This window comes from Gorilla gorilla, chromosome 20 (genome assembly GCF_029281585.2).
Source record: "Gorilla gorilla gorilla isolate KB3781 chromosome 20, NHGRI_mGorGor1-v2.1_pri, whole genome shotgun sequence".
In the NCBI taxonomy this organism is placed as follows: Eukaryota; Metazoa; Chordata; class Mammalia; order Primates; family Hominidae; genus Gorilla; species Gorilla gorilla.
The window spans coordinates 58908022-58917868 of record NC_073244.2 but is presented as its reverse complement, the minus strand read 5'-3'; the positions used below and the strand labels follow the sequence as shown (position 1 = coordinate 58917868).

Sequence of the window (9847 nt, the reverse complement as noted above, 5' to 3'; positions counted from 1 at the left end):
TGAGACGGAGTTTCACTCTTGTCGCCCAGGCTGGAGTGCAATGGCATGATCTCAGCTCATTGCAACCTCTGCCTCCCAGGTTCAAGCGATTCCCCTGCCTCAGCCTCCCCAGTAGCTGGGATTAAAGATGCCCACCACCACACCCAGCTAAGTTTTTGTATTTCTAGTAGAGACAGGGTTTCACTATGTTGGCCAGGCTGGTCTCGAACTCCTGACCTCAGGCGATCCACCCGCCTCAGCCTCCCAAAGTGCTGGGATTACAGGAGTGAGCAACCATGCCCGGCTCGGCCTGTTCTTTTATTTTTATTGTGAGTGGGTCTTATGGTGCAGCCTGTGGTCCCACGTGAACACCAGTGCTCCCAGCCCCCCTGCACAACTCTCAAAGTGACCCAGGTGGATGGGCAAATTCAGGGTCCCCCTACTTCAAGGGGAAGGAGAGACTGAGGATGGACTCAAGAGAGAGCGGCTGCGGAGGTGCTAAGAACCTGCACCTGGAATCTGGAGACATGGGAGGTCCCTGCTGGCTCTAATGCCCCTCCTACCCAGGACCCCTCAGGCAGCACCCTGCAGCAGGAAGAAGGAAAGCTAGACCCTGGGGAGGACTAACGGAGCAGCTGCTGCTTTCTGGATGGGCAGGTGCAGACCTAACAGTGTGTGTCAGCATGTGAGGCTTTATTCACAATCCATGCTCCAGGCCCTCTGCACTGGGACAGGACCACAGGGCTAAGCCCAGGCTGGGGGTTCAGGCAAGAGTCCTGCCCCTAGTCCTGGGCTGGAGGGCAGGCCAGCTGCGGGGAGGTGGGCAGGGCTCCTGGCCCAGCTCACACGTGCTGCTTCCGGTGGCGCAGCACCTCTGTGGGTGTAAAGAGGAAGTCCTTCCCGCAGGCCTCGCAGTGGTAGGGCCTCTGCAGGACAGATGTCTTCTGGAGGGTTTCGGGGGCAGCTTCCTCAGCCCCTAAGGGAGGAAAAGGAGGAGGCTGTGAGGGGCTTGTTCCAGTGCACAGGTCTACCCGCACCCAAATGCCAGGCACCCGGGGGGCTCAGGTTCTCTCCTGGCCTTTGGAGAACTCAGTTTTGCCTCCTCCAGGAAGCCCTCCCAGATTAATAAAAATACACAGGTCTGTCTTTACTCTGCATCCCTGCCAGTGAGAGAGACAGAGAGAAAGACACAAGGAGAGACATGGAGACTGAGAGGCAGACACAGCCAGCCCTGGGGTGGGGGCATGTGGCCCCAGTGCTGTCTCCCCCACTGAACCCCAGTGTGTGGCATCCCTGGGTGACAACAGGGTGGAGGTGACCAAGGCAGAGATAGCTGCAGGACAGAGAAAAATAACAAGAGACATAGCCAGAGAGAGACAGAAACAGAGAGACAAAGACAGCAACACAGACACCCCACAGGGGACAGGCAGACAGAAAGAGGTGGCGCTCCAGGCCCTCCCTGCCTTGGGCTCCTGATCTTCAGGACAAGGCCTGTGTGTGGCACCAGCCAGGGCCAGCGGGTGGAGGTCGTCAGTCCTCGAAGCTCTAGCAAGTGCCCACACGCACAGGAGACCATCATGGGATGGGCAGACGGCTGGGCAGAGGTGGCCGGGTCCCCACAGTCCTGTGCTTACCTGGGGGCCCATCCTGTGGGGCCTGGGGGCAGGTGTTCTCATGGGCGATGCGCTCCAGGGGCGTGAGGGGCGCATGCAGGCCACAGTGGGGGCAGGTCCAGAAGGTTCGGAGACAGTCGCTGTACAAGTCTGTATCACGCTGTGGCAGGCCAGCTGTCAGGGCTGGGCCCCCGCCAAGTGCCACCCACCACCCAAGTGCCCCCCCGGGACCCTTCCCAGAAGCCCTCAGGGCCACGGGCCCCACTTGGGAACTATGTCCCTGGACTAAGGTGAAACGGGGTGGTGGGGTCAGGGGTGGGGTCTTCCTGAAATCCCACCTTCAGGGAAGGAGGGTTCATGCTTACCGTGAGGCAGTTGTAGGTGAGGAAGTCAGTGACTGCGTAGCCCCCCTTTGTGGGGTGGGGGGACAGGGTGGAGCTGCCAAAGAGGCCAGGAAGATGGGGGGTGGCTGGGATGGTCTGGGGTCCCACATACATGTTCTGGGCTTCTAGCCCTGTAAGCCGCCGGAGGCTGTAAGGAATCTAAGGAAGGAGAGACAGGAAATGGAGAGAGACAGACTCGGAGATGCCGCCAAAGCACCTGGATCCAGCTGTGCCTGAAGCCCTCCCTCGGGCTTTGCAGTTACGGGAACCAAGTGCTTAAGCCAATCACAATTTGGCTGCAGACACGCATGACCAGGGGTCTGTCTAGAATATACCTGATAACCCGCCCCCATCTAAATTGCCTTCCCCAGGCCCCTCTTCTGCCCCTGTCACTGGTGGGACCCCATTCAGACCTTGAGTCTAACCTTCAAGTCTGGCCACCTCCCCCCTCCTCTTCCTAGCATGTCAGCCTTGGTCCCCTCTCCATGGCTCACTGGGTTCCTGCTCCTTTGTCCTCAAGCCCTTCTACTCCAGGAAGTCAGCCTGGATTGTACCCTTCTCCCCACCCCACCCACATGAAGTAGAACCACGAGCAATTTCCACTCCCCACCTAAGAGTCGGGGGCTGGTTTCGAGTCTGCTCGGTTCAGTTCTTCCCATCCACAAGCAGATGTCTACGGCTTCCCTCTCACACCCTGCCTGTCCTTTACTGTTAGCAAGAGGGGATCAGCCATGCTTGCAGAAGGTGCTTAGTAAACAAGGCAGCAGTGGGTAGTGTGGCCTCTGGAACCAGGCTCCTGGGGTCAAATCCTGGCTCCACCCAGACCACTGGAGTGACCTTGTGTAAGTGACTGAACCTCTGTGGCCTGAAAACCCCCAAATGTGCCCATGTGGAGTGAATGGGAAGCCAGGCCTTCCCGAGGCTCAAGCCCAGTGACGGACGCCCCTTCTGGCCATAGGCAGGCACGGGCACCCTGGTGGAGGGTACCTTGGATGCCGTGAATTGCAGGAGTTCCTTGCTCAGGGTGGCCACCTCCTTGGGGCTGACTGGCGCATCCTGCTCCTCCAGCTGCCGCTGGGCCTGGTGCGCCAGCTGCCGGTCCAGGGCACTTTCCCAGCGGGCACGGAGCCGCAGGGAAGCCGCCAGGAGTCGGACGGCACTTTCACTGTCTGCTAGCTGCAGCTCCAGCCAGCCATCGGCCACCAGGCGGGAGCAGTCACCATTGGTGTCCAAAGACCGGCTAAAAAGCAGGAGGGACTGAAAGAGAGGGGGCAGAAGACAGGGAGTAGGTGTGAGGGGCAGGGCACTGTTGGAGACAGGCCTTGCCCGGCTGGGCTCCTGCCCACCCACCACCCGTCTATGCGAGGCATCCACCTACCCGCCATCTACCCGCTGTACCAGGCACCCCTGCGGGTGCTGGGGATACGGCATGAACAAGGCAGCCGCTGAGTCAGGGAAGGGGGCTGGGGTGGCGGGGCGGCAGATGGGAGCGTGCTGGGAGAGACAGCTGCATTCTCAGGCAGGGTGGCAGAGGGACAGCAGGCACTCAGACACACACGACGTGCAGGGAGAGCCCAGACCCTGAGCACACGCTCCTCTGTGAGGACGGAAGTCAGCGCTGTAATTACCAGTGCTGTGGCTCATAAGATGTTGGGGAAAATCCTCAGGGCTGGGGCCAGGGCAGAGGAAAGGGCAGGACTGGCCACGCGTGGATGGTTTGGGGGCCAGGGATGGTACAGGAGGGCTCCATATACTGTTCTGCCTGCTTATGTGAATGTGAAGTTTCTCCATCTTTTTATTATTATTATTATTTATTTGAGATGAGTCTCACTCTGTTGCCCAGGCTGGAATGCAATGGCGCAATCTTGGCTCACTGCAACCTCCACCTCCCAGGTTCAAGCGATTTTCCTGCCTCAGCCTCCCAAGTAGCTGGGATTACAGGCACGCGCCACCCGCCCGGCTAATTTTTGTATTTTTAGTAGTGATGAGGTTTCACCACATTGGCTAGGCTGGTCCCAAACTCCTGGCCTCAACTGATCCACACACCTCGGCCTCCCAAAGTGCCCGGATTATAGGCGTGAGCCACCATGCCCGGCTTATTATTTTTTGAGACAGTGTCTCACTCTGTCACCCAGGCTGGAGTGCAGTGTCAACAATCACAGCTCACTGCAGCCTCGATCTCCCAGGCTCAAGCGATCCTCCTGCCTCAGCCTCCCGAGTAGCCGGGATTACAGGCACACCACACCACGCCCAGCTAACTTTTTAAAATTTTTTGTAGAGATAGAGTCTCCCTATGTTGCCTAGGCTGCCTTTGAACTCCTGGGCTCAAACGATCCTCCCACCTCAGCCTCCCAAGGTGCTGGGATTCCAGGTGTGAGCTGGCCAGATTCTCTCAACAAGCAGTCCAGTGCAGGGAGAGAGCGCCTCAGGTAGCAGGTCTGTTCCGCTTCCTGCGGCCCGGCTGGTCGCCAATCCTCTGTCCCTTGGCCTGCGTGCTGCCTGCTTTCCCATGCTCACATGAGCACCCGGCATCACCCTTTTGGTTTACCGTCTGCCTCTACCATCCTATCTGAGCCCCATGAGGGTGGGGAGTTTGGTTGATATTGACCACAGCTGCACCCCCGGCCCCAGAACACTAACAGTGCCTGGCCCACCAGACGGGTTCGAGGGAGGTGTGGACACGCACAGAAGTGACTGAGCTGAGCTGGCTTTTGTGGTGTTGGTGGCAATCGCAGTGCGCAGTGTCAACAAAACCCTGAGGCTCTAGGAGCCTGCAGGTTCCTCTCTTCCCTCCACGTTCCCTGGGACCCAAGCCGGGGAGTGCTGGTAGTGAGCCGGGAGGCAGGAGGGGGCAGTGTGACCCAGGAGCTCTGGCTTGGCCACCTGTTTGCTGTGTGACTTAGGTGACGTATCCCCACCCCTGCCTGAGCTTCAGTCCCCTCTATAAAGGGAGACCCACAGGGCTGCGTGAGGACTCCGAGGCCAGGCCTAGGATCACAAAGACGCTCAAGGAGCACTAGGGGCAGGGCAGTGGCTGCCGTGGGGCCCATGGCTCTGCTGCCGGTGCCCATGCAAGGGCATCCATGATCTGAGTTCGGCCTCAGCCTCCACCGGGGCCGCACCCTCCTCTCCCTCCTGGCAGCTGCCAGCCCTCCTGGCTGGGACCCTGTCCCAGCTCTGCTGAGAAGTCCCCAGGGTCCTGTCTCCCTCGCCTCTCTGGCCTCATCTCCACACGCTCTCCCTTGCTGACTGCATGCCAGGCACATGTCTGCCTCGGAGCCTCTATGCAGGCCACCCCACTGCCTGGAACACTCTGCCCCGAGATCCACACGCTCTCCTCTTTGGGTCTCTGCCTGGGGACACCAGGTGGCCTTATCTCGTACCACACCCTGTGTCCACCCTCACCCCCACCCTACTCTCCATTGCCCAGCACCACCCTCCCACACGTCGCTCAGGGCATCACTGTGCTACTGCTGTCACTGTCCCCTGCCACTGGAGCCCAAGAGGGCAGGGGCTGGGCTTCATGCCTGGTTCCCTGCTGCGCCCTTGGCACCCGGCACAGCGCCTGGCACCCAGCAGGCACTCGGCAGGTTAACTGTTGAGCAAGTCCATGAATGAGAGAAAAAGCAGCCACAGCAACGGCCCAAGGCTGATGCCTGCGGCCAGCCCAGGTGCCAGGCGGCCCCTCCAAGCCCACGCGGTGCCCCCACCCACCACCCTGGGCAACGCAGCTCTCATATCTGGGCATGGGGGCGGGGTGGGGCAGAGGCCCACCTGGAGGGCAGGGATGCGGACGCAGTTCACCAGGTACGGCTTGTTGGTCTCCAGCAGGGACACAAAGCTGAGGAGCTGGTGTTTGCTGCTCATCTTGTCCTTGTCGTCTGAAAGGTTGAGGAGGACCACTCAGGCCCACCCTGGCCCACCCAGGCCCATCAGAAGCCCGCCTGTCCCACCCGGTCAAAGTACACATCGGTAGAAAGAGTATGCTTATGGCATGGCTTTGGTGGCCTGGCTCAGACAAGAAGGTCAGCCAAATCTGAATGTGACTCCCAGCACGCAGCCATGCCTGCAGCGAGACACCCTTCCATGCACACGGGTGCCAGGGGGGGCCTCCCTCTGCAGGACCCAGCTGGGAGCTCACAGAGTCCATAGGACAGGCCCCCTGACCAGTGCTCACTCTCTGGGCACAGCCACACTGGCTTAGGTTGACTATCACCACCATGCGGAAGGTGAGGCCCAGCAGGGGTGAGTCACCCAAGGCTACCCAGGGAGGCCTGGCCCTGGAACTTCCCCTCCTGTGGGCCCCCGTCAATACCAGCCTGGGCCGGTGTGGGAGCCCCAGCCAGAGGGGCCCGGGAGTTCACGGTATCCCTGCCCCTCACATCCCAGATGGGGGTTCCTTCCGCCTGGGCTCACTGTACCTCGGCTTCCGTCGCAGTTGCTGGCCTCCAGCTCCCGTGCGTGCAGCACCTCGGGGCTGCCAGCGAAGACGCAGGTGGGGTGCAGCACGGCGCCCTGCTTGGCCTGCGTGTGGAAAATCTGGAGGACAGAGAGAAAGCACAAGCCCTCCTATCTTGCTCTCTCCTCTGCCCAGGATGCCTCTCCTCCACCCTCTGGCCCAGGTCCCCTCCTCCAGGAAGCCCTCCCTGACTCCTCCAAATCTGGGGCAGATGCCCCCTGTGGGCTCCTATAGTGCTCTTGACTCCCCAAGCCCTGCCCACTCTGGGTTGTCTGGGGACGGGTCTGTCCTCCCACTGGGTTGTGAGCCCCACGGGGACAGAACCAGGGTTGTTTCAGTCACCACTGCATTCCCGGCACAGGACAGGCACTCGGTTCGTGTGTTGGAGGACAAAACATAGGATGGGGCAGAACAGGCCCCACCTGGTCTGAGTCCTTTCGGCTGCTGTTGAAGGCGTCGGGGACGGCCAGCTGCGGGTACAGGCCCCGGCCCAGCACCAGCTTCAGCAGAGCCAGCTGCTCGTGGCTCAGGTTCTGGGCTGAGCTGGCGGTGGCCTGCAGCTGCGCCAGGTCATGCCGAAGCTTGAACTTCACATCCTGGGGGGAGCACGGGGAGGCAGAGTCTTAGGGGACCTGAGGGGCTCCTACCATGATCCGCAGACCCCCAGGCTCTGCAGATACCTGGGACCAAGCACCGTCCATGGAAACCCGGCTCCTGAAATGAGGACAGGGCCATGTCCCCTGGGACCCCCCAGGAGAGGCCAAGGCCCACCTTGGTAAACCCCACCCACCTACCCCCACACCCCACAGCCCATGGCGCCCACCTGGATGTCCACGCCATCACTGGCCCCTGGGGGGGCTGGGCCAGCCCTGTCCTCGTCACTGGAGCCGCCGTCCTGCTCCTCCTGCAGCCGCAGCACCTTGCGCCTGCGCCCCGCGCCCTCCTCGTGCTGGCGTTTCAGCTGGTGCAGGGCTCGGCGCTCCCGGCGCTGCTGCAGCCGACTGTAGCTGTCCCCTACCTGCGCGGCCTGGGCCCCAGCCAGCAGCCCGTGGTCCTCCAACAGCTCCTAGGGGCAGGTGGGTAGGGGTGAGGGCCTCAGGGCAGGCTCAGTGGGCTCTGGACTCATGGAAATGGGGACCCTCCCAGTGGCAGGGCTGCTAGTGCCCAAAGGGGGCTGAAAACAGCCCCTCGCATGGTGCTGGGCATGGATCGCTGCTTCAGAGAGAGCTGTCCTCGCTGGTCAGCGGAGGGAACGCCCGGGCCAGGGGCAGGAGGAGGCAGGCGGGGGCGTCCAGTGCCTTTTCCCACAGCTGGCTCCAGGCTCTGCTGACTGCCCCACCTGCCCCTTGGGTCTGGGGGGCCCTGCTTTCCCACACAGCCCTGGTGGGCGTCCTGCACTAGTGCTTCTGAGTATAGCCCTGGGGCATCTGGGCACATGCTGGGAATGCCAAGTCCTGGGCCTCATCCCAGAACGACCAAGTGGAGAGAGGAGGGGCCTCGGCGGGGTTGGCCATCTGGACCCAACAGACCCTCCAGCTGCCTGTGGCCCATAAAATCTGAGACCCCTGCCCTCCCCGTGCCCACATCTTGTCAACATTCCTCAAGTGACCCACTTTGGTTGGACCTTCTGTTTCCTGCTGAGCCCTGACCGATGGAGGACACAGGAGATTGTGCGTGCATGTGTGTCTGTATGTGTGCATGTGGGTGCAAAGGGCTCACACTTTCCATTAGATTCTCAAAGCATCTGGGGACCATTGAAGCCTGAACACTGCTCTAGCAGCCAGAGAGAACTCGGGACCCATGCTCAGAGCAATCGGGGCATCTGTGGTCCCCAACACCGGGACCCCAGAAATGGTACAGGAGGTGTCGGCTGGGTGACTGCCCCCTCTGGGCCTCAGCTTGCCCATCTCCAACCAAACAGAATGGATTACACCAGGAACCCTTTTATTCTATTCTCAATCCATGGATACAACCATGGAAAAGGACCTAACAGCAGGTCTGTCTGCACTCAGCTGGAGAACAGTATCTATGAAACAAGCTGCAGAACTGTGTGGGCACAGGAGAAACCCAAATCTTTTTTTTTTTTTTTGAGCAGAGTTTCGCTCTTGTTGCCCAGGCTGGAGTGCAATGGCTCAATCTCGGCTCACCACAACCTCCACCTCCTGGGTTCAAACGATTCTCCTGCTTCAGCCTCCCAAGTAGCTGGGATTACAGGCACGTGCCACCATGCCTGGCTAATTTTTGTATTTTTAGAAGAGAAGGAGTTTTACCATGTTGTCCAGGATGGTCACGATCTCCTGACCTCGTGATCCACCCACCTCGCCCTCCCAAAGTGCTAGGATTATAGGCGTGAGCCACCACGCCCGGCTGGCAAGTGCTATTTTTATCCTCTCTTTTTATCGAGGGGAAGCTGAGGCCCAGAGACAAGCAGTAACACACCCGGGGCCATGCTGTCAGAAATGGCAGAGCTGGGATTCGTGGCTGAGGTGTCTGGCTCCAGATGTGCCGGCCAACCACAACCGTAGGCTGCCTCCAACACCATGCCCATGCAGCCAGCTCTGCATCCCCGGTCCGGAGGGCGAGCTCTTCCCGAGGATGCTGCATGTCCACTGACTCGATCCACCCCTCCAGGAAGCCCTCCTGGATTTCTGCTCCCTTTGCTCTGCCCAGCTGCCCCAACGCCTGCTCACCGGGTGGTGGGGGAGGTGGGTGCAGGGTGGGATTCTGGTCTGACCACTGTCCGGGAAGGGGAAGCAGTGTTCTGGAGTGTGCTTACACGCATCTGCCTGGGTGGGGCCGGCCTTACCCCTCCTCCCGAGCCTCACCTTGAACTGGCGCCGAAGGTTGGCCATCTCGTACAGTCGATGCTCCTCTATGCCCCGGCGGCGGCACCACTTGCGAGAGTTTCTGCTCCGTTCAGATTTCACCTGGGTGGAGGAGCAGACGCCAGTGTGTCAGGGCCCGGCCAGTGCGGGGAGGGAGGGGCTGACTGAGCACCCAGAGCCCCAAAATGGGCATCCCTCAGGGACACCTGCTCTCCTGCTTCCAGGTCTCAGCCCCAGTGCCCCCTCCTATGGGAAGCCCTCCCAGACTACCCACAAACTGGGTTAGACGCCCCGCTGGGTTCTCCCAGCCCCCTGGACTCCCCATTCCAGCCCTCTCTGGGTTGTCACTGTCACATCCGTGGTCTGTCTCCCTGCACTGGGCTGTGAGCCCCGGGAGGGCAGGGCCAGGGTAGTTTTGGCACTGATGGGCCCCCAGCACTACACTACAGGGCCAGGGTTAGGGTGAGGACTCAAGGGACATATACTGGATCTCCAGATGCCTCCCAAGGAGCCTGGACTTTCTCCAGGTGGCACAGGTTTTCATCAGTGCTTCAGAAACCCCAGGCTCCTCTCAACCCCGGGCCTGGG

General features: G+C 60.7%; 1 protein-coding gene across 5 annotated transcripts in view; it reads right to left on the bottom strand.

Annotated features, from left to right (window-relative positions):
* Positions 1-655: 655 nt before the first annotated feature.
* Positions 656-9847, bottom strand: part of DHX34 (DExH-box helicase 34) — a 33402-nt gene continuing 24210 nt past the window's right edge. For all 5 annotated transcript variants that reach the window (XM_055369840.2, XM_055369843.2, XM_055369841.2 and 2 more), the window contains 9 exons: positions 9260-9361; positions 7258-7500; positions 6857-7030; positions 6397-6514; positions 5750-5856; positions 2963-3232; positions 1958-2134; positions 1614-1752; positions 656-955 (listed from right to left, as the gene is read on the bottom strand). In XM_055369840.2, the coding sequence (XP_055225815.1) occupies positions 822-955; positions 1614-1752; positions 1958-2134; positions 2963-3232; positions 5750-5856; positions 6397-6514; positions 6857-7030; positions 7258-7500; positions 9260-9361 (1464 nt within the window). In that variant the 3' untranslated portion in view covers positions 656-821. The remainder of the gene's footprint in view (positions 956-1613; positions 1753-1957; positions 2135-2962; positions 3233-5749; positions 5857-6396; positions 6515-6856; positions 7031-7257; positions 7501-9259; positions 9362-9847) is intronic.